At 33.2% G+C, this 26,210-nt stretch overlaps 1 protein-coding gene across 6 annotated transcripts in view; it reads right to left on the reverse strand.

The window, feature by feature from the left end:
* Positions 1-26,210, reverse strand: part of PCCA (propionyl-CoA carboxylase alpha subunit) — a 352,647-nt gene that overhangs the window by 167,757 nt on the left and 158,680 nt on the right. For all 6 annotated transcript variants that reach the window (XM_011363200.2, XM_011363198.2, XM_023532414.1 and 3 more), the window contains 4 exons: positions 13,844-13,987; positions 12,398-12,472; positions 8,178-8,246; positions 6,570-6,645 (listed from right to left, as the gene is read on the reverse strand). In XM_011363200.2, the coding sequence (XP_011361502.1) occupies positions 6,570-6,645; positions 8,178-8,246; positions 12,398-12,472; positions 13,844-13,987 (364 nt within the window). The remainder of the gene's footprint in view (positions 1-6,569; positions 6,646-8,177; positions 8,247-12,397; positions 12,473-13,843; positions 13,988-26,210) is intronic.

Here is a 26,210-nt window from a genome sequence, read left to right on the forward strand (position 1 = left end):
CTGATGACACACAAATAATTTAAATGTATGCATTGTTACAGGATAAATGATATGTTGTAGTTTTCTTCCATTTTGAAAAAGACGTGCTGATTTTAGAAAATGCAACTCAAAAGAATTAAAAGTAAATATTAACTTGCATTTGGATATCAATGAACAGAGCCACGGAAGCACACAAATAAATCATGGGCTTTTAAAAATCTTTCTACTTGAATAGTAAATACAGCATGAAAATACATACGTTTATCTTGGTAAATAATATTTCAGGAATAAAGTTAATACACAAAATCATTTTATCTTTAATGCTCTCTGAATAAAATATTACATATTACTATGCAAAATCAGATCATTATCTGTTTTTCTTTCCTAAGGAAAATCAGGTAAAGTAATGGCTAATGGCAGACAACCAAAATAAATCAAGGTGCCTCAACTGCTCCAAAAACTACTGTACATTAATCAAAAAATTATTTTATGTCTAAAAGCTCAAAGATTAAATAGGAAAAAAAAAATCATTGAACTGCTCAAACACATCCTACAATTTTAAAACTTACCATTTTATACTTAGTTTACTTTCTTTCCATGTTCCAGGAAAGACAATGCTGTTTAAATTGACCCTCGTTCAAACAGTAAGCAAATAGTAGAGGTACTCTCTGAGACTTAGGTTATAACTTTAATGCTATTATTAATCACATACTCATAAAAATTATGACTCTGAGTTTTAGACTAGGAATTGAGGATGACCTCTGCCAAAGTTCATGAGGTCCCATCTGTAAGGGAAATCACGACCAGCACACACAAGACAGGACCCCTAGGAGCGGCTTTCTCCTGACTACCTGCTGCTTCCAAAACACTGGCCAGACATTAGCTCCACATACTGCCAGGATCAAACGGGGGCCAAAAGCCACTGCTTTTTTCATGGGGACACAGAAATTAACTTTAACCAAATTACATTTTTCCTCTAAAGAGTCTTTAACTTAACAAAAGCTCACAATTAGCTCAGGAAAAACAAATTCATATTTAAACAACTAAGCAGTTGTCGAACTGGACAGTAAATTGTCCTTTTCTGTCCTTCATACTTGTTAAATCCCTTTATCCTTTAGAATTAGTCAGATGAATGATATATAAGTACAAATTGCAAATGCATCTGTTTTTATTCCTTAAATGTTAGCACTGGGGAGGGTAGGTGCATGCTCTTTGCCTATTTTTAAAACTTTTTATTTTAAAATAATTACAGAAAATTCACAAAAACACAAAAAAATTACTACATATTCTTTACCAGATTCTCCAAATGTTAACATTGTTACCTCATTTTAACTCTCTTCCCAACACACTCATTTTTTTTTCTTAAACATTTGAGGGTAAGTTGCAGACAAGATGGACTTAACCTCTAAATAGTGTATATTTCCTAAAACCAAGAGAAGTCTCTTATGTAATCACAGTACAATGACCAAATGTGAAATAACACTGATAACAGTTTCACTGTCTAATCTAGGACTTTATTCGAATTTCACCAATTGTCCCATTTATGACTTTCACTATAAAAGAAAAACATTTTTTTCTGGTCCAGGACCTAATCCAGGATGACACACTGCATTTAGTTGTCATGTATCCTTAGTTTCCTTTGATCTGAATAAGTTGATCCACTTTCCTTTGTATTTATTGACCTTGACACTTTTGAAGAGTACAAGCCATTTATTTTGTACACTGTCTTTCAGTTTGGTTTGTCTAATGTTTTCTCATGATTATATTCAGGTTTTACATTCTTGGCAAGAATGTCACAGAAACAACATGCTCTTTTCAGTGCATTATATCAAGAGGCACATGATATTAATCTGTTTCCATTACCAATGATGTTCATTTTGATCATTTGGGTAAGTTGCTAGGTTTCTCAATTCTAAAGGTACTACTTTCCCATTATAATTAAAAATCATGAGTTGATACAGATACCTCCAATTTCGATTCTACACCACAGGCTTCATTCTATCCTTATCCATTCCCACATCTATAACTCCTTTCTCTGACACTGAGAAACTTGGCTCTTCTTATCCACAATACATGTATTTATTTCCACAGTCCCTGAAAGTACATAAACTGGTTTCGGAACTGCTAACACATGAACTAGGAAAAACAAACCTATTAACTAGAGTTTAATATTTGTTTAAGTATATAGTCTTTAGTTTGAGGTATCTAGTCAAAGTACTGTTAAAGTTATTTAGGTTAGCTTTTTTTCTCTCTCCTTCAGCATGATTATATCATTCACTTAGTTACGTCCATTTCTTTCTGTTTGGTTTCCACTTTGAGTGTTTTCCCCAGAACATCAGTGATTCTATTTACTTATTTTGAAATATTCATATGGATTCAAAAGTTAGAATTATACAAATGTATAATCAAAGAAGTCTCTCCCCTTCATGCCGTGTATTTTGTTCCCCATCCCCCAATCGTTTCCACCAGGTCCTCGCTCCACCTCCTGTAGGAACGCTATCTTATTAGTTCCGGTCTTGGGTATATGTGTGTGTTTCCACAGATGAGCAGATACATGTATATATTCTTATTTCCCCTTGTCATCCTCTAATATCTATTCTATTCTCCCTTCTCTTCATAAGAGAAATGCTACTTTTTAGCTTTGTATTAGGACACCTTGATATCAACTATATTTCCCATCTTCCCAGCAGCTAGATGTGACCATATGACTAAACATCAACAGGATGGAAGCAGAAATAAAATGTCTTCTAGATTATGCCCTAAAAACAAAGTGAACTCCCCGGCCACCTCCCTGCTGAGGCCTAATGATTGACTATGAAAGCAGCCACTTTAGATCCCAAAATGAAAGCCAAACCATCTGCTTTGAATGCAAGAGTCATCCTACCGGTCCCTGACAACTTCCTTTCTGGACTATTACATGGGAGAAAAATTAAACTGTAACTTTCTTAGGTCAATTTTTTTATTATTTGTTCTAGCTGCTTAGACTATAGGCTAACTATGAAGGTCCTCAGCTGGGGAGAGGATGGTACATCAGTAGGAAAAAAGAGAGCATGAGAGAAACTGGTATAAATCAAGGGTCCACAGAAGTCCGTTGGAAGACACTAAAGGGTTTTAAGCAGGGAAGTGATAACTGGGTTTATACTGTCCATATTGAAGAATGGATTGGTGCAGGTAAAGAATATTTATAGAGAAGTCATTCAGGAAGTGATATGTACTAGTCTATGATATAGACAGTAGTAGCATGGGACAGCAGGGCCAAAGAAAATAGAATTAGAAGTTATTTTGATGAAGTGTACAGACCCAGTCCCCTCAGAATATCTTTGAGACCACTTTTCTGAGCCCAAGTGCTCACCCTTCTTACAGAGTATTTCAGGGACTCTTCCTTCATCACCAGAAGTACAAGCTTTTCTGGCCATCCCTCACCCTCAGAACTTCAGCTAACCCAACTATCCCCACCTCCATAAAACATTTCCTCCCTCTTTTCCAAGCCCTTCCACCTCTGAGATTGCCACTCCATCGTCAATCAGTCTACTGTAGGTTCATTATCTTCATAGAACACTTCATCCATCTCCTTGCTTCACCTGAAAACCTCAATACCCTCAGGAACTTACTTCTCCAGCAAACCTCACGTAACTCGTTGTGATCTACTGCCGTTTTCAGAATGTTATCTCCTTGAAGAAACTTGTTTTCTTAAGGTTTAATTTATCTGGTCACAAAATCACCTCCAATTCACTATCACCTATCAACATCCTTACTGCAACCCAATATTCACTACAGAATTTGTTACCTGACTCATGACCTTCCTACTGACCCTAACTCAAGTGCCCTGTGTGGATGACCCATGCAACATCCTTACCACTCAATTCTTAGGATCTCATTTCAAATAATCACATCTTCTACTTTAGTTACCTAGTCCAATACTCTCACCCAAAATCATCTATTAACTACATCACATTCAAAATCACCAATTCAAAATAAACCGCTTTCCAACTTTAACCCTATATTTCTAGCTCACTTCCCAAGTGCCTTGACCAAATCGGTATTAAAACTCCAATCTAGAATGTGAGACATTCTATAAGAAAATTACCCTGGACTCTTCTAAAATGTTAACGATACTAAATACAAAGATGGCAAGATAATAGGCAAGAGACATAACCAAAACAAGATGGCAAGAGACATAACCAAAACAACATGTAAACTCCATGGACCATGGGTAGGATCAAAAAAGATTAAAAAAGACACTTTGAGGCATAACTGGGGAAACTTGAATATGGAAAGTACCTTGAATGATATTATGAGACATCTGTTCATTTTCTTTGGTGTGATCATGGTATCGTGGTTTTGTAGGAACGTGATCTTATCCTTCAGATTCACGCTGAAGTATTTAGGTGTGATGTGTCATGATATCTGCAACTTTCTTTAAAACAGTTCAGGGAAAAAACAGAGGAGCAAAGGGAGAGAGGAAGAGGAGGAAGAAGATTGAGGAGGAAGAAGGAAAAGGCAAAGAAAGTGAGAAAGAGAGAGCTGGAGAAAAAAAGCTAATGTAGAAAAGTTTAACAGTTAATCTAGGTGAAGAGTGTACAGGTGTGCAATGTATTAGTCATTCAACTTTTCTCTAGGTTTCAAAATGCCTACAATAAAATGTCTGGAGGCAATTTATCAATAAAAAACCCTCTCTGATAAATCTTTTGAGCTAAAACATATTCATATACATAAACGTACACACACACATTTGTTTCAATCCGATGTGTATACAACATCTTTGTGCTCTTCCAAACACAACTAAAAATATTTTAGGAAGGGAAGGTGGTTTACACTAATGAGACTGTACTACACATTATTCTTCAAATTGCTTTTCTAATTTAACAACACATATGGACATGCCTTCAAGTGAAAACTGCATAGTATTTTATAGTGAAGGTGCACAGTAATTTACTCAATCATTCATCAATTTGGTAGACACTGTGGTTGGTCAGGATTTTGGCTACTACAAACCACACGCTGTTGTAAATGTCCTTTTAAACATCATCTCACAATTCAGTCTTTATCTCTACAGCGTAGATTCCTGAAAACTGAACAGCTAAGTCAAAGGGTATGTACTTTTATTTTAACATCTAGTGCCAGATTGTTTTCCCGAAAGGTAATAGCAAGTCACACTCCAAAAATGACTGAGTGTGCCCATCTCTTATTTCACCTACAAAGTAAGTTACCAGTCTTTTAAAAAATGCTGCCACCCTGGGGCATTGTTTAAAGGAAGCTAAAATGAGGTACTCTCAACAGAGTCAGGCTTGAGTCCTAAATCAGTACTCATAACACTTTCAAAGGACCAAAAAGAGAGAGGCAAGAAAAGAAAGATAACCTCACCGCATTTGAATTCTCGCTATACTTTTTCACTCCACTATTAAGGCACCTACCAATTTATAATGATTATCTTTATGTATTTTCCATTCCAAGTTTACTAGAAACTCCTTGAAATAGGAATGGTTATCAATCATTAATTCATTCAACAAATATTAATCACCTACCATGTGTTAGGCACTGCTAAGCACTTGTAATACACAAGTAAACAAGATAAACACCATCGTTGACCTGATATACCTAAGATTCTTATGGGATAATCCAACATTTAGCAACTAATTACACAACTAATTCTTTAATTACAGTTATGGTAAATGCTTTTGAGAAGCAGTAGAACAGGGTACAATGAAAGCATATAATCCAGCACACAGAACTGGGAACGACCTAAAATGGGGTTTCAATACTGTTTATATATGATCTTTCCCATGCTATTTATTCATAATTCAAATGAACTTATATTTTACAGTTTAAATTTGATACTAAAGTCCGTTCTTCTGAAATCGATGATAATTAATTTGGGCTAAAATAAAATGATCTTTTCATTACTAATGGAAAGTTGTTAATAACATTTAGAATACAATTTATTCCTTAAGGGGAATATAACTTTGTAGTAATTATATAAATGCAATGGCTGCTCCTAATTCAGTTATCACTACATATCTTAAAGACTTGTAGAATCACACGTTGTTAGGTATTAGAAATATACTGTACGTACATGAGGTAACGAAATTGTATTTGCTAGAAAATATTCTATAATTTGCTCTCTAATTCATAGAAGCAAAGAGTTATTCCCTCTACACCCAAGTTTGTCAAGTGTAGGCCACTGTATTTTATATCTCCATATATTTTCAAGTATCATACTTCAAAATTCCAAACACAATAACATAGTAAATTTGCTGTCAAACTGCACTGACCAATGGTTCTGAAGTCTTCAGAATAAAGAACCCATTTTACATATAATACCTACCTATAAAATACTAAATGCTCACCTAGGAAAGATCATAAAACATAAGTTTAATTAAATAAGATATATATGTAAAGTATAGAATGACTAAAGCAAATAAAATACATATTTTTAATTGGTATGTCAGTTTAATTAACCCAAGCTATTCTTATTTCATTTAAACACATAGTAAGCAAACATATCAAATTTGCCAAACAGTAAGTCTTCGAGCTGTTTTCTAGAACTGGACACCATGTATGGAAACAGGACTGCAAATGTTTGTTTTTACCTCGAATAACATAATTATCCAGTGCATCTTCCATTCTCTTCAGTGCTTCAGTTCTATCAGAACCATATGTGATTAGCTAAACGCAAACAAAAAAAGATTTCTATAGATACATAAATCAATCTATGCACGAAACAATTCATCCTAGTGAAAATTAAAATATTTCAAAACAGATTTCCCAGAATATCTTTTCAAGTTTCACAGTGGTTCAGTTGTTAATAAAAAGCATGTAACTTAAGATTTTTCTAAGTAAATTATTAGAATATTAGAATCAGACTTTTCTCCTACATTTCACAGTAAAGATTTATTCAAGATTTTTAAAAATGTAACAAAAACAAGCATAAAAACATTTAAAAGGGAAGATATCAAAATGTGAGCATCTGGGCTGGTGGAAGATTAGGCAAGATTTGTTTTCTCGTTCCCTATTTTTCCATAGTTTCCATGTCTGACACCCTGAAGAGCTAAGGTTTACAAATAACATAGCACAGAATAAAAGGGTTCTTGTCCTAGAAAACAGAAAGGTCTTACTGTTCTATGACTTTTGTGCCTATTTATATGTATCTTATACAAATTATCAGTAAAATAAGACCCTAATTATTCATGAAAGCATTTTCTGGTTATTACTTTAGTCAGTTTGTAGTTTGCAATTATTTTAGTACATTTTATTAGCTCTTCAATATCAAGCTAGTTTGAAAATTAATTTGCATGCCATTTTTCTGTACAGAAATGTATTTATCTAAAAATGAAATCATGTCTATTAAAATCGATCTACAATTTTTTGTATTTTTATTTTTAAATGAAATAGTGTTTCCCTAACAAACAAAATACCTGAAGTTCATTTTAACAATATGAGTATGAAAACAAGTGAAAAAAAGAAAAATTAAAAATGATTTGTTTATACTGCAACTACAAAACAAGGTACAATTAGGGTAAACCCATCTTGAGAAACAGGGTTTTTGGTTAAAAAAATAATAATTCTTCAATGCAGGTCTAAAACTTCAGGAAAAATAAGATTTTTCTAAAGAAAATCCATAGTTTTAACTCCTGCAGTCAGAATTTTACATTTTATAAGATCTTAGAATTCTAAAGATTTGAAAAGATTTAAAGGTCTAAGGAGAGTTGTTCATTCTTTGCAGAAAATCCAATTTCAAAAAATAGTGAGCAGAAAGATATCTTCTACTCATATAATTTTAGCTATGTCAATTCCACATGAGTACTTAGTGATTTCTAAAATTTTAAAAGGTAAAAACATACACAGCCTGCCATTCATTACTTTTATCAAAGGCAATTTTCAGGAATGACCAAAAAAAACCTTAATTCCTTCTCACTGCAAGGCGCTGCCTTGGTGCCATTGGTTAGATAAGGCTGTTAGGGGGTGGGAGTCGCAGGTGCAGTTTGATTGGATTGGAGGGGAGGGAGAGTATCGAACTAACATGTTGAAATTTCCCTCGAAAGAAAATCGGTTCTGCTTTCCCTTTTCCATCAGTACATAAGCACTTATTCAATTATATCACATGATTCATATAAAGGACCAATTTCAGACTTTTTAATTAAATACATCCATTGCCTTTTCAGAAGAAAACTGAAAGATCATTAAGAAATGGAACTAACTTTTGAAATCATTGGATCATAATAAATGCTAATATCACTTCCTGGTTGGATGCCACTATCAACCCGGACCTAGAAGAAAGAAAAAAATGAAATTAACTTCATATTGTACAGATATTTTTCTAACAACAAATGTAATTTCCATGGAGCAAACAGATGGATAATTTCAATCTCAAATAACATTTCAGCTTCCGGAAAATCTAAAAACAATCTAAAAAATTATAGAGACCCAATTATCTTGATCTGTTAATATGCAGCACAACATATTTTTTGTTATCTCACTAAATGAAGGAACTAAGAAATGGGGGTGGGGGGGCCAGGGGGCAGCCTTTATACATCACTATCCCGGGATGCGTTTGTAGCTATTTGATGGTGCCTCCAACTGAAGCATAGCATGAATGATGCCCCTTCTAATCACACTCCCCACTGTACCCTTCTGAGAGTTGCAACGAGGACCCCGTCAAGCCAATGCGGCAGGACTCGGGAGCTCTGCTCATCAACTCCATAGGAACACTGGTCTTGTGGCTTTCATGTCTGTAACACTTTCCTTTTTTGCTTCACCCTCTCAACTGTAAAACACTTTTTTTCTGTTACTGCTAGTCCCCTGAGACTTTAATGTTTACACAGCTTTTCTCATGGCTTTGCTTTGTAAGGACACAGCCCCAATTAGAGTTCTGATTTTGCGATTTTCATGGGGAAAAAAAATAGCACAAGTTCAAAATATTCTTTTGAAGAGCCTGATTGCTGTTAACCAGCCAACAAGTTAGTTAGTACATTGCTGATTCTTGTTTTCATCTCCCAGTTTGATACCAGCAATAAGGCACAGAGGTTAGCCATGTAAAACTTTTAAAATGAGCAATTGCCGAGGATGCAATATTTATTAAATTATTGTGCCTAAGTTTTGGAATCTGAAGTATTTAAAAGCTAATCAAAATACTTAAGACTGTCAAGCATGTCCTAGGGGTCTTGAGGATGGAAGAATTCAATCGAAGCTGCTAGAACAGCAGGACTTTGATGCCCAACATTGTAAAGGGGTGGGAAGAGAAGAGCGGAAGCTCACGTAGCTCTTCACCTGTGGGAAGAAGCCTTCCTAATAAACAGCAGCTCATCTGTCTGCAGCAAGGCAGAAAAAGGTCAACTCAGCGGCTGTTAGGCCTTTAATATTTTAATTTAGGCAATTATCAAGGGACCACATGTAGAACCTCTTGTCTAGAATATCCACATGAGGGTATGATGATGGCTTTATTATACAGTGACATCAAAAGATAAAGCATAGTTTCATTCTCTTAAAAAAGTCACATTATTATTATTCTCTGTAAGATTTTAGAAGATAACATTATAACCCAGAGTACATTTATTTCTGTATTTGCAAACGGAAACAAAAATATAGTTAGTTGTGTCTGCATTCATATTCATATAAACAAAAATCTTAATTTTAAATGAAAGCCATTTGGCACACTTAAAAAATATAGTTGGCTTTCTATTTTCTGAAGACATCAGTACATAAACTGAAGTTCTACAACATTCACAGTGTTAATAAAAACTAGAAAAGAATTAATGAGACAACTGTGGAAGCAATAATAATCTCTCTTCTCCCCATATTTAAATAGCCCCAAAATGGCAATTGGCAATCAAGTTACTACACAGAAAAGACATCTCTGAACTTTCATTTTCTTAATTTTAGTGGCAAAAAAGTTAATGAGCTAATTTTACCACCATGTATTATTTAAAACCATAGCATGCCTGCTATAGCCGTGTTTAAAAAAGAGATTGGTACAAATTCTAAAATTTTTGACTTTAAACATATCCTACTATTCACTACCTAAACTGTTACGAAGCTAATGTGGAACTTTGATGTTTGAACCACTGTAAAATAACAGACAATAAAGAATATTTATTACTTACTCCTATAGTTCATACCTTAAAATTTTAATTACCTTGAATAAAACCATCCTAAGAGTTGTTATGTAGGGCTCTTAGATATAACTGTATCTTTATTATTTATTAAAATTATGGTCACAGAAGATATATCATTTCAATTAAAAAATATGTAGAATAAAATCAAGACATAATCAACACATAGCTTTATATAAGCAAATTAACATTTCTGATTTAAAAGTGTAACGAAGTATGAAAACTCCCACTTACAATTTACTGTTTATGCATCTTTTGCCAAATAATCAGCTTTTTAAAATTTCTAGCAATGAATTAAAAATCAAGTCAAGTCTCCATTCCTTCATGTGAAACAAAGGCTATACAAAAAGATATGTTTAGCTTTTTACACTAAAAGCCTTAAGAATAAAGTCAAGTGGAATTGAGAAGAATAAAATTGTGGTCTGAAAATAACAAATTTACAAATATGGTGACCAAAGATAAAAAGAAAACCTTTATCTTTGCCATATAAATTTTAGGCTTAAACAAGAACATGAAAAGTACAGTTTAACTCTGAAGTGTGACCAAAATGGATAGAGCCGTAAAGGGTTTCCTGAATTAAAACTGATCTAGTTTAAGAAGGCAAGGAGAAAAAAGCACCACCAGCACCAGCACCAGCACCAGCACCTGTGTATGAGAGTCTCAAACCACTGCTTGGAAACCTCTGGCATAATTTAAATGTCTTTTTTCTGTACCAACAGTGGACCCTGTGACACTATCAGTCGTCTCCCCCCTTCGTTCTCCATTCACCTCTCTTCCCTCACCACAACTCCCAGCCCGCCATGTCTACCTGACAAGTGACAGCCCAATCTGATTAAATGCTTCCAAGGGAGGGGACTCGTGGGCCTCCATGACAGGCCAAAAGTGATCACCATGGAGATACATAATTACAGCTGTCAACGCATCTACTGTCCTGCTGACATCAATTTGATTGCTCCCAGCAATAATGATAGACAAAGCTTAGTGTGCACTCTCCCGCACCCAATCACTTTATCTATTCCTTGGTCCATTTAGCTGACATGCAACATTCACACAAGCAAATAACAGCAGTAAGCAGAACATTTAAGGCATTTTAATTGTTTTTTCTTTCTATGGATGGCTCACAACTGCAAATGTTATTACATAAAACTCCTGCTGCAGCATTAATTGAAGAAAGATTTGGAGGGACAAAGACTGTAGGGGGTATAGTTTGTCCATTATCACTTGTACTTTCAACAGGTCTCACATTTGAAAATTGCAAATTGCAAAAACTTGCGAGGGCAAAATGTTTGACATCCTGTTAGCTATTACAACATGGTGAAAACTTCTAACAACTAGAGTAATCATTATGAATTCTTATTTAATACTTTTTTGTTTGATTAAAAAAATGTTTAGATGTGTCCCTATGATACTTGTTTTCTCATCTGCTATTTAACGTCACATAATGCCTGTTAAATCTTTACAATTTTTTTTCTGCCTTCAGGCTTTGAACACAGCATGGAGTCTCCTAGCCTAGAAAGGGTCAAGTCCCTTTAGAAAGCACATGGGCAAAAACAATTTAAAAAGTGAAATAAATCATATATCCAATAACATCTTCAAATTTAGAATTCTTCCTGTAATCTTTCACCATCTTCATGCCGGTAATCAAACTGAATAATCATATTCACAGATGGTACAGCCTTGTCATCCACCGCTAACATCATGTCATATATATATGCACTTATTACCTTGATTAAAAGAAAGGGTATGTCCTTGTTCTTTTTATGCAACAAAAACTATCTACAGAACAACTATTAAATATAGAAGAACTATGGAATAGACAGTGATCACTCTAACTGGTATAAATAATATGTACTTCTTAAAGTCTGTGACACTTATCAGAATGAGGTAGTTTGTTTTCCTTAATCCATTTCAATTAACAAGCTAATTTTGTGCTTGAATTTCTTGACATCTGACTATATAGGGAAGCTGGATTAGATTTATTGAAAAGGATAAATTATAACAGAAAAGTCATTTCCCATTTTCCATGCTCTTTTTATTTACAATTTTTCCAAAGAATTAGGAACATTGTAAACTATCATTTATTTAGAAGTTGAATGTCCCCGACTTCCCCTGTCAAGTGAATTCTGATTTTCCTGCACATCATAAAGTACAAAGTGTTAAAAAAAAAAAAAAAAAAAAACCCTGAGATTTCCCATGAATTTCACTTGTCCTTCAATTTACACCATTTGGTGTTGACATACTTTAACATACAAGTATAATGTAAATCAAGATTTTTAACATTTACTTGATATTATAGCTTAATGACTTACACCAGGTAGATGTACTGGTTCTTGGTACTGAGACAATCTCCCAGTAGATGGCAAACCAAAAGACTTGTAGGGGTCCTGAAAGTTCAAAGGAGAGGAAACAGTCTTTGAAATATAAATCAGCACAAGTAAGGTTAAATATTTATACAATAAAGAAGCATTTTCAGGCCTATTTTCAATACACTGTATTTACCAAGTCACAGATTTCAGAATATCATTGTCTTATACTCACTCTAGATAACTTAGAAGTGTATTTAAAAATCAAACTGAAGTGTAAGCAGAATTTAGTCTGACATTCATCATATTTTATTGAAACTGGTAAAATTCCAACTTCTTATAAATCTTAGAATGCCTTGGGCAAAAATAAAATAACCTAGACACTATATCAAAACATAGTCAAGTTCAGAACAACAAATGTAGTACACTAAAGATATGTGTTTTTCTTACTCTCAAAACAGCTCACATATGGTAAAATTTGAGAATTTTGTTCTTCAAATAAAGACCTGAAAAGAAACTTTGCACATGCTGCTAAATATGTGCTCTAATTGTAAAAATCTTAGATCATCAGAATAAATAATACATAAGTTCAGTGTCATAACAATAAGGAAGAAAAGAATACCACTTAAAAGATAATAAAAAGAACAATAACAAAGCCAAAACATTTCCCAAGATCCTTAAAAAAAACACTTCAAAACGACTTCTGATATTCTTAAACACAGATACTGCTAATTTATTTTTTATTTCAACAAACAGGCTTCGATATCTGAAAGTAAAAGATAGGATAAATATTTTCTTATATTCTAGTTTTAATCATTTCAAAAAAGCATTTTCAGAGTTGACAGTTCTATCATCTGATTTATATAGTTATAAAATAATGTAAAAGTATTGAACTGAGAATTTATGAGTAAAATTCATAATTAAAATTATGAATGAAAAGTTTTATCAAAAGCTTTGCAATTTAAATTTCAGTTGTTACTTTTATGTAATCATAAGGGGCAAACTTTTAGGAAAAAAGTTTTTGGAAAAAATTTAAGTAAATATTGAATTAAAACTAGCATGTAATAAGAGTAGGCTCTTAAAAAAATACATACAGAAATAAATGTTTATTTCAAATGTGGTTTGAAACAAACAAACAAAAGGCAAACAAAATAAAAACCATGTCCCACTGATGCACAAGAATATTTAATGTTTTCTTATCCCTTAAACTGACTGGTAGCTATTTCTCCATCCAGGAAAGACACATGAAAATTAATTAAACTCAATCCTTTACAACTATTTTGGACTATGTCAAAATTATCTAACCTTTTTACCTGGTTCAGTTCTGGATTACATAATCAAATACTTGACACAGGTTAAAAACCCTAACTTCGCCTTTTTGTTTAGCTATACTTAGGGTCCTATGACTTGAGATACAACCACTATCCTTCCTCCCAACATCACTCATTTTACCTCAGCATAAACCCGACATTCAACTGCCCAGCCGTTGATGGGAATATCAGCTTGTTTGTGCCTGAGAGGGTAACCCTTGGCAACACAGATCATTTCTTGGACTAAGTCCAGGCCAGTAATGCATTCTGTGACAGGATGCTCAACCTGCAAGGCCAAGATGTGCCAGTCAATGGGTAGAGGAAAAAGTAAATAAATAGAAATAAGCAAGAATAATTTCGACAATTTCTGGGTAAAATAAGGTTAATTACATTTAACATTTAATCATACTTGACTAAAAAACTAAGAATAAAATTAAAGAACAAACACAATATAGCACAAAGTGTAAGAAAAACTAAAACCTAAAAAGTATTTGCAAATCATCTGTATTACTTTTACCAGTTTTTAATTAGATATGGTCTGGCAATGTTTAACACTTCAAATTTTGAAACTAATTTGTAACCCAAAATTACATATTTAACTGCAGTCCTCAACATGGCTGATAATCAACCTATTCTGCTACACTTAGCATGGCATCTATAGAGGCAGCTCATGATTTTCCAAAACACTAGGCTAGCCTAAGTCTCACTCGCTTGCATGCTTTCACTAACCTGTCCTGACAAGCAACCAGATTAGCGTACTCTTACATCAATGCAGTGTAGCAGAAAGGAGCAGATGGATCCTGCAGGTTGTTTTCCCTCCAGACTTACGTGGGGAGTGCTTAGCATGCACAATAGCAAAACTGAGCCAGTGAAATCACTCTGCTCTCTCAGCAAATTGCTGATAACTACTTTGGATGATGCTGTCATGGGGATCCCTGGCCTTCCATACTAACACATGGGATATACATGTACAAAAACATGCAATGACATATAGGGATACTAACAAGAATATACATCATTGTAAATTTGATCAACGGCTCACAAGTTCCTAACCTTAAGTGAGCTAAAATAAAGCCACTTACGGGTAAAGAGCAGATAATCTTTCACCTAAAGACTTGAATAAGTTTGAAAATTTGAAATAAAACTGGCCACATCCACTGCTTCGATACCAACTTCTTTTCTCATAAAAATTAAGCATGTTCTACATGCACTTTACAATAGTTTATCATGACATGTCATATTTCATACACTCTGACGCAAGAAAAGGTCAGTGAACAAACGAATTGTCTTCCTATCTTCAACTACACTAATTGAAGGACAGGACTTAGTCATTATAATAATCTTGAAGCTTATCATAAGCAGACAATGCCTGGGTCTTTAAAAAAAGCTCTGTAAAAATAAACAGATGGCATCCATAATTAGCTCTGTGTGTGTTATGAGTTTGTTTACAGTTTCAACAACATTTTAAGACATTTTGACATAATTTTAATGACAAATCATCACTAAAATAAGCATCAACCCTTTGTAAAATAAATGTGACACTAAATAACGATCTTATTAGTTTAAAATATATATTTTTGAAAGCAAATTGTGGTTTTGTGAGAAACAAGATTCTATGTAATAAATATAAGAAAGGAACGATTGTAAAGCCCTCTATTATTGCTAGAAACAAATTTCATGTGAGAAAGCATCTTAACACTCTATTCAAGAGATGAACCTACTAGGTGCCAAGGGCTTTGTATTAATACTATTCACACATCTCTGTTAGGTGAGAAAACAATTTTAAAAGCTAAGTGAATTATTTCATTTCATCTTTATATGTCTAGCACCCAGAAAAGTACATAATACATCCTAGGCAAATAAATATATATATTGAATGAATGAATAAGCAGCAAATCCAGAGTCACACTTATAAGTAAGTGGTAGAGGTAGCGCTGGAGTTTGTCACCCCTAAGATGATTTGACTTTCCTGTTCTTCTTCATGGAAAAATGCATATGAAAGCATATGTTAAATTTAATCAGCTATATAATTATGCGCTGTTGTCTTTTATAAAACATTATGGAAGTTTAAAGAACCAAATTCATTATAAGGCTCTGTGCTACCTTAGAAGACCACTCTATAACTATATAAAACAAAAAGTACATTAGACCCATGAATGGAATCTAAAATGAACCCACTTTAACCCAACATAGAGTTATGTAACAGAAACATAACATTTTACAATCTAAATTAGTGAGCTCCAAGTATTTCGAAATAAAGTAATTTTAAGCAGATAATCAAAAGAACTGACTGCTCAAGACAAAATCATTACTTACAGATTTTTTTCCCAATATATACTTAGGCTCAAGTATTGCTAAAATCTACAAAATAGTCTAATGCACCTGAATTTCTCCTGGTAAGAGAAACATCTTTTTAAAAGTAAAACTTACAATTTTAAACAGTTTTGAAAGAAATCTTTCTAAATACACCTTAATAGAATTCCAAAGTTATTCAACAGGATATGTGAAATAATTCCTTTAGATCCTGTATTATTATTATCAGGAATCTTGTAAGTGTAACATTGTTTAAATCAACAATGTATATCCCCCATCCCTGAACTTAGAAATGGTCCCCCTCTGCAAGTTAAACTCAATACTTTAAGACATCAGAACAGAGATATTCAAAGAGACAAAATGGCTCCCAGACCAAAATATAATTCAACACAAGTTTTAAAATGGGGATGAATATAGCGATGTTCTAGTATATAAATCTTGTGATTTAGTCAGCAGAAGTAAGGCCTAGCAGAAAGACGGGAGGGAGGTTGGGAGGGAGGAGAAGGAAAGAATGGAAGTGAGGGGAGGGGAGAGAAGAGAAGAAACAAGAAAGGACAGGACGGGACAGGACGGGACAGGACGGGACAGGACAAGGAAAAAAGAAAAGGAGGCAGGTTAAGAGAGAGTAAGCCTTACCAAGTTAGAATTTCTGAATCTTCAAATTACTGATTGGGATATATTCATCAAGGTAATGACACTCCGTAGGGTCTGTTGATATCTGATAAATCAATTTATACAGGCAATTTCCCTACCTCACCATGAATCTTTTGTTCAAAATGGTACAAACGCCTATAATCATCAAATGCCATATTATGAGACATAATCACACACAAAGACTAGAATGAGTATGTATAGTTCTATATGCCTATGTTGGATGGTCACAATCAGCTAGCTTTTTATAGTTCTCTTTGCTATATTAATTTAGTTTTATTTTTTGATTACCATCGAGTTGTCACTATTATCATTGTTTTTGTCCACATTTCTGCCACTCCCTCTTACTAATATGTTGCTTCAAATATATTTTCCAAAAAATAAATGAGATTATCAAATTCACTGGTGAGGTAAATTAGGTTTTACTTCACCTCTGAGTTCTTAATGTATCAAATTTCAAAAGTAATGAACAATCTTTCTGGCACTGTGTTGTCATTTACCTTCATAATTCTAAAAATTATAATCATAAATTCTTAGCCTATTCCTCATCAAATACCAACTAGGAAGTTTCCTCATCAAATACAAACTAGGAAGTATCTAAAACTAGTGAGTAAAAGTTTAATGAGATATTTCCAGAGTCTCAATGTATCTCCCTATAAGATACTTATTAATGACAATGGGAAAAATAGTAACTTTATGGTGGAGAAATGTGAGACACCACCTTAACCAAGCCAACATCACCAGTAACAGGATATAAACAGGCATCATGCGCCTCCTATGCGATGCTCACAGAAGGACAATATCATTTCTGCAGTATTCCTGCCAAAAATGTCAAACCTGAATATAATCGTAAGAAAACAGATAAATGCAAAAGAGGGGCATTCTTTAAATTAAATGGCCTGTATTTGCAACAACATGGATGGACGTTGAGATAATCATGCTAAGCGAAATAAGCCAGACAGAAAAAGTTGAAAATCACATGATATCACTTATATGTGGGATGTAAACCTAAAAGCAACAAATGAGCAGGACAGAGTCTCATGGACATGGACTACAGGCTAGTGCTTATCAGAGGACTATAGACTAGTAGTTACTCACGGGTTGGGGAAGGAGGTAGGAGGTAGACGGGGTAAAGAGGGTCAAATATAGGGTATAGGGGGAGGGTGAAGTGGGTAAAGGGGATCAAATATATGGTAGCTGAAGGAAAGTGGACTTTGGGTGGTAAACACACAATAGAATTTACAGATGTCAAATGATAATGGACACCTGAAAATTATATAATTTTATTAACCAATGTTATCCCCAATAAACTTAATTTTGATATGCTAATTTTAATAATGGTACTGTGGTAATGCAAAAGAAATTTTGCATTTTAGGATTTATATATCCTTCCTAATTTCTTGATTTTAGAAAATACAGACATATTTAGAGAAAAGGGGCACCAATTGTTTAAAATGCTTCAGGTAAAAAAGACAGATGTAAATGTATAGATACAGATATAAATAAAAGGGCAAAACAAATGTAAAAGTTAGTAAAGCATATTTAAAAAGTATTGGTAATATTTTACAATTTAGCAATTTTTCTCAGATGTACAATTCTATACATTAGAAATAATTTCAAAATAAGTTAATAAAATTAAAGCAATGTCATTAGTTTGTTTTCATAACATTAAAATAAACATAACTGACTTAATCGACATTATTTTCTCTTCAAGCAGAATCTTCCCAATGTTAAATAAAAATAATCAACAGCAGATAATTTGTTCAATATATTTTCTTTGACTTAAATTTTTAAATATTTTATTGTGTTATTTACCTAATAATTTCTAAAACTTTAAGTATAGGTAACTGAGGCAAGTATTCCTCAAAGGAAGATTCAGACAAATTTTAATTACACACTTCAAATGAAAAAGAAACTTTGAGGAAAGTTTAAGAGGAAAAAGTCACAAAAAGTATGAAGTCATATCGATGAAATATGTATTAAGTTGGCTATTATAGAGAAGAAGGGTAATGAAAAGTATTCAAAGTTCTTTGAATGGAGGATATTTGGTTGTAATTGTTTGTCAGCTGGTAAGTGGTGGCTCAATTGCTTATTCAAAGCAGAAACTGTCCCCAAAAGTGGGAGATACAATGTATATACCGTAACTAACATCTGTATGGCACTGAAATTCTGAAGTTCTAATATTTAAATAATGTTATTTGCAGTTAATGTAATTTTAAAATAACATCTTTATTAAATACATCAACTCTAAACTGACAGATATTACAAAGACCTGGTTTGTAAAAGCTATCTTTTATAAAGCAGAACGTAATTCAACTTAGCAAAGCAGTATAGATGTGATTGCCTGTTGAAATATGAGGAAATTGTCCTGTTATATAAAATTGGGTTTCATATGATATTTGGCATAATAAGTTTCTATCTTTTTAGTTTGTTGTTATTTCCACCTAAAAGGAAAACTGATGCTTTTATTTTTGGTTCTGCTCTTTTGCTTCAGAGAGATTCTTTGTCCAGAACAGAATCTAACATATACCTATTAAAATTCTGAAGCTTTACCTCCTGAGAATACAGGATTTCAAAATAAAGATCTAAAGTTATTAGATTTTGATCCAGAGAACTCAAAGATAAAAAGCAGGTTGGGAAATAGGCCTCAACACACCACTCCTATAAACTCACCTTGAAAATAATGGCTATATTCAAAAGTGGCAGTGAAAACTGAACCAGTCTATTATAGAGTTTCCCTGTTGACCCCCAAACAAATAATCGGATGAAGAAAGGATAAGGGAACTATTATGGGCTGAATTGTGTCCTCCCCATCCTCCAAATTCATATGTTGAAGTTCTAACACTTACTATCTCAGAATATGACTTAGAGACTTTAAAGAGACAATTAAATTAAAATGAGATCATTAGGATAGGCCCTGATCCAACATGACTGATGTCCTTAGACGATATCAAGACACAGACAACAACACAGAAGACCATGTGAAAACAGAGGAAGACATTCATCTACAAAGACAGAGGCCTCCAGTAGAAACCAACCCAGATAATACCTTAATTTTAGACTTCTAGCCTCCAGAACTGAGAGAAAATAGACATCTGTTGTGTAATTCACCCAGTCTGTGACACACTGTTACGGCAGCCCTAGGAAACTATTACAAGAACAAATTTGATAAAGTAAAAATAAGGTAACAGTTCAGAACTCAAACACACCAAAATAGTTCACGAAATGCTTTAATATAGAAACCTAACTGAAAGTGACTAACAAGTTTATCTAATCATATTGTATCATAATTTCTTTCCTTCAACTTTCGAATAAAACTCAATAAATATTAAGGTAAAGTACAACATCCCCTACTGTAGTCTCAGTTTCCTAGGAAAATGACATCAAATACTCCAGAACACCCCAGTTCTGGCTTACTCTGGCTTACTCTAGCCAGTCTGAGAACTGGCCTCTAAAACTTTAAATATAATCAAAAGGTCACCTGCCCTGATATAAAGCGTCCATTCTGCCAAGAATGGAATTTTATAAATTAGTTATATACCCATTTCTCTATAATTTCTTCTACTTCCACCAACTATGCTCTCAATCAGACACTCCAACTCTACAAGAGATCAAACTCTTTTAGTGTGGAAAGTCTCGAATATTTTTTTAAATCTAAAAATGCTCTGAAATTAGAATATACTTGTTTAGTTATACGAGTTGCAATAATTCTTAATTTTTAAGTAAATAGTAAAGGGCTTACCTAACGTTTAGCAATCAAGTTGCTAAAAACGAGTTTCTAAAATCCTTCTAAAATATAAAGGTCCTATGTTATGCAGAATTATCACTAATGGGATGTCGGAATATCTAGCCTCCAAAGAATCTCAACAATTCTATTGTTCTTTTTCTTCCAGGAAAAAGTAGATTCCTCCTTCATTGTAGCAATGAATATAAGCTACTGACTAAGGTCTGACAAAAGGAAGATGATTTAGCTTTCTGTTCTCATAGATATAGAATTGCTACATGACCATGTTTGGGCAATTAAGATCATATTCCATTCTATTTGGGAGTTTTCTAACTCATAAACTTTGTAGACTATATAAAGACTGCACTTCCAAAAAAAACTAAAATCTAAAAATAACCTAGATTTGGAAATTACAACTTACACACACACACACACACACACACACACACACACACACACACACACACACGAAACAGTTCCACACCTTCCCTATACACTCCTCTTCAAAATAATGGCTATATTCAAAGATACCAGTGAAAACTGCCCAGTTATTAATTTATGGCTCAGTTTATCATCTGGAAAAAAAAATAATAATAACTGGGCTACACTCAGAGGAAGAAGGAGTGAAAATTGGTGGAAGAAATATCAATAACAAGATGTGCAGATGACACCATCTTACTGACAGAAAGGAGCAATGATCTGAAATGATTTTTGATGAAAAGAAGAAAATGCTAAAGCAGAACTGCATTTGAATATCAAGAAAACAGAAATCATGACTACAGAGGAAATACACAACTTTAAATGAAGACATTGAAATCATTAAAGATTTTGCTTTCCTTGGTTCAGTCATCAATTCAAATGGAGACTGCAACCAAGGAATCAAAAGAAGGCTAGGATTCAGTAGGGCTGTAATGGAAGAATTAGGAAGGATCACCAAGAGCAAAGATGTGTCATTAGAAACCAAGGCTAAGATCATCCACACCCTCGTATTCCTAATTACTATGTGTGGATCTGAAAGTTGGACAGTAAAGAAGGCTGATAGGAAAAAATTGATTCATCTGAAATACGGTATTGGAGGAGAGTTCTACAGATACCCTGAAATGCCAAAAAGATGAACAAGTAGGTCCAACAGTAAATTAAACTTGAAACATCGCTGGAGGCAAAAATGACAGATCCAAAGTCGCCCTACCTTGGGCACATCATGAGAAGGTAGAGTTCTTTGGAAAAGACAATAATGCTGGGAAAACAGAGGGCAGCAGGAAAAAAGGAAGGCCAAATATGAAGTGGATTCGAGAGTAGCAACACAAGCACACACACTGATATACAACTAGACTTACTAGGATAAAAACAACATGATTTCTCAATTATGTAATTCAGTCAAATACTTAAAGGAAAAGATGATCACTGGGATCAAATTAATTGAAATTCAGATTAGTAGCCTGGAAGAGAAACATAAAGCAATAATATCAAGAAACAGAATACAAATACAAAGTGAGAGTAATCACGAGAGAAAAGATATAAACCTTAGAGGGTGTACCAAACCTGCAAAAAACAGTTCCAGAAGAAGAAAACTAACAGGTAGGGAGGGAGGAGAAACAGTTAACAAAAGAAGCTTTCTCTGAAATGAAGAAACACATAAATCTGTACACTGAAAGAAGAATGGAGTAAAAGGCAAAGTTGATGGATATAAACACACATATCGTGATTGAGAAAAAAAAATTCCCAAATTCCAGTGATTAAGAGAAAATTGGGCCATCTTTCAGACAGCAAGAATAAATTACCTACAATAGAAATCAGAATACATCAGACATAACAGAAGCTAGAACACTGCAGAATGCATAAACCATTGAAATACAAGAACAGAAACCTAAAAATCCTTTACTCTATCAAAGTATCATCCTCCTTTCAAGACTAAAGAAATATATTTGAGGATATGACATTTCAGAATATATCATCCATACACTGCAACTGAAGAAATTCCATGTAAATTTTCTTCTAAACAAATGAACTAGGGCAGAAATCTCAAAAAAGGGGAAAGAAAGAGAAGCTATAGTAAAGTAGAGGTATGTCTAGGGGTGTGTATATAGAAGCTAAAAAAGGACTTTGCAGAGAGAAAAACTACAAGAGAAAGTCAAAAATAGCCTAGAAATATGAATTTATCTGAGGATTTTTAGTGTTAGAAAGTTAGAGGAACCCATTACATCATCTATCCAAATAATGGAGATAATGCCTATCTGAACAGGAGGATAAACATAAATACCATTTTAAAGGACCAGAGAATTTCCAATCTATCAATGGGAAACAAGAAGAATAATTAGTAATTTAATTCAAGCAACGAATAGAAAAAGGGGGAAACAAATAGAATATTAGTTATAAAACATAAGACAAAATAAATAAAATCGAGTATTTAAAATTAGAAGGACTAAATTTTCATACTAAAACAGGTCGGATTGGAGTTTTTTTATTTAAAGTTAAAAGATAATTATGAGTGACAAAGAGGGCTTTAAAATAAAAGCAGCAAATAAAAACGAAAAGTGGGAAATGTAATTGAATCTGAGTCAAGGTAGAATTTAAGATTAAAAACTTTAAACAAGATAAAGATATATGTAATGATAAAGGGCAAACAATTTATGTAAAATAGTCATAAACCTATATATATCGAATTATTGTAAATATGTAAACATTAGAAAGGCGATGAAAGCTTAGAGATGTATACTGAAGTAGTAATCAATGAAATTACATAATGTCTGAGATTTTTGTTAAAATACTCAAGCTAAAGGAGCAAAACAAGGAAAAGAAGGCAAACATGAAACAATGCTTGGAAAGTAAACATGAAGCTAGGTGACAGACAGATTCTTGAGACTTTACTCTTGTTATTCTTAAGTACTTTCATGAAAATATTTGAAAATTATGAGGGAAAAAAGAGAAACACAAGGAGAGAATAAGGAAAAGAAGGAAGAAAAAGGAAAGGAAAGAAAGTTGCAAGAGTGAAAGAGCCAAAGAAAGAAATGCAAGCTATCTTGGATGCAAGAATTTTTAGGGTAGTGAAACTATTCTGCATGATACTGCAATAGTGAATACGTGTCATAGAATGTACAATACAAAGAGTGAACCCTAATGTAAATTATAGACTTTAGTTAATAACAATGTATCAATATTGGTTCATCAATTGTAACAAATATACCATACTAATATAACATGTTAATAATAGGGGAAGCTGGGGAGAGGTTATAAAGGGGTATAAGGGAACACCTTGTACCTACCATTCATTTTTCTGTAAACCTAAGATTGCTCTAAAAAATATATCTATTTTTTAATTATGATGAAGAACTTCATATATCTCTTTCTAAATCAAATAGATCCAACAAATAAAGAAAAAAATATAGAGGGACTGAACAAATCCATAACCTTTAATAACTTAATTTTTAACAGATGATATTACCGCATACAACACTAAAGATCTACCATGGAAGGGACCAGAAAGATGTTGAAAGGCCTACCACTGAGAAATACACCAGTATCTAATGGATTCAGATCTAAGTTCTAATTTTTAAAAAACCGATGATGCCTATTACAGTCATGTGCCGCATAACGACGTTTCTGTCGAAGACAGATCGCATACATAACGGTGGTCCCATAAGATTACAATGGAGCTGAAAATTTTCTATCACTTAGTGACATCACAGTGCAATGCATTACTTAGGTGTTTACAGTGATGCTGGTGTAAACAAACCTACTGCACTTCCTATCATATAAAAATATAATACAATTATGTATAACATAATATTTGATAATGAGAAACAATTATTTTACTGGTTTATATATTTACTATAATACACTTTTATCATTATTTTACAGTGTACTCTTTCTACTTATTAAAAAAAAAATTTTTTTTTCTATAAAACAGCATGCCATGTTCCACTGGCAGCAATCTCATACATCTCGTGTTTACTGTGTCTCCTGATGGCATCTTTTTCTCTTGTTATTTAATGTCATGTTGTTTTGTACAATAACATGCTGTACAGGGTACATGTAGCTTAGAAGTGATGTCTATATCATATAGCCTAGGTGTGCAGTAGGCTATACCATTTAGATTTATGAAAGTGAACTCTGTGATGTTTGCACAAAATGACAAAATCACCTAACAATGCATTTCTCAGAACTTATCCCAATCGTTAAGCAGTGGATGACTGTATTAACTAGACCCTAGAAAAAGAAACAATATTCCTATAGTTAGTTTCCAAACATACATATAATTTTATTACTCAAATCGGGTAAAGGCGGAATTTTAAAAAGAAATAAAAATTCAAAGTTATATCAGCACACAAAATCCAGCACAATACCAAAGGAAAATCACTATGAGTAATCAAAATTTATTCCAGGAATGTGAAGGAAATGTATCAAGAGTTCATAACATTAATAAATTAAAGATAAAAGCCATTTTTCCTTATTAGTAGTAGTAACTGGTAAACAACTAGCAGTTTTGACTACAAGAAGGGACGGAGATTTTACAAGCTTCTAGAGGGAAAAAAATTTTTTCTTACCAAGTGATCAAGAGTTGGAATATATCACAATATCAACAGCAGAAATCAAAAAAAGCAAAACAAGGCCTTCAAAATGCTAAAGGAATATTATTTCCAATCCAGAATTCTACACTCAAATTCTAGAAAAAAAAAAAATAGGAGAAACTCTTTTAGGCAAAGATTTCTTAGGTATGACACCAAAAGCACAATCCATAAAAGGCAAATTTGGTAAATTGGGCGATATCAAAATTTAAAAATTTTGTGCTTCAAATGTTACTATTAAGAAAAAAAAAAGATAAGCCACAGGTTGGGAGAAAATATTTGCATATCATATATCTGTATCAAGAATATATAAAGAATTCTTACAGCTCCATTAATAAGATAATAAATAAACCAATTTAAAAGTGGGCAAAGGATGTGAGTATACATTTCAACTAAAGAAGATAAAAGCACATGAAGAAAGATCTGATATCACTAAGCATTAGGGAAATACAAATTAAAACCACAATGATAGTACTTCATATCCACTAGGATGGCTATCATCAAAAATACAACAAGCAAGTATGAAAATACTCAAAAATATATGAAAGATACAGGATTCAATTATTATATAAATCAACATATAAGGCAAAATTCACAAAAATTACAAATGAATATTTTTAATAAAAACACTTGTAATTCAAATGAAATATAAACCTTGTATTAAACTTTATGTTTATCAAATTGGCAAAGTAACATTTTAATCATGAATGCAAAAAGAAAACAACAACAACAACAAGCAACTACTGTTCAAGAGGATGTGGAAATGTATAGAAACTAGAACTCTTATCCATTAATCACAGAAATGTAAAAAGATGCAGCCACTTTGGAAAATAGTTTGACAGTTTCATAACTTACCACCCAGCCCAGCAATTCCACACAAGACTTATAGGTCAGTGTTTACAGCAGCATTATTCATAATAGCCATAAATTAGCAACAATTAAAATATTCACCAACTCGTGAGCGGATAAGTAAAATATGCGATATCCACACAATGAAATACTATTCAGCAATAAAAAGAAAAGTACTGAAACACACTACAGTAAAATGCTAAGGAAAAGTCAGACACAAAAGACCACATATTATATGATTTCTTTTATATAAAATGTCCAGAAAAAGGAAAGCTTTAGAAACAGAAAGTAATGTAATGGTTGCCCAGGCTGGAGATGGAAAAAGAGAGTGACTGCAAATATGCATAGGGATCGTCATGGGGTGATGGAAACGTTGTCCAACTTCTGCTGTCAGTAGCAAAACTCTG

This window comes from Pteropus vampyrus, unplaced genomic scaffold (genome assembly GCF_000151845.1).
Source record: "Pteropus vampyrus isolate Shadow unplaced genomic scaffold, Pvam_2.0 Scaffold83, whole genome shotgun sequence".
Taxonomy (NCBI): Eukaryota; Metazoa; Chordata; class Mammalia; order Chiroptera; family Pteropodidae; genus Pteropus; species Pteropus vampyrus.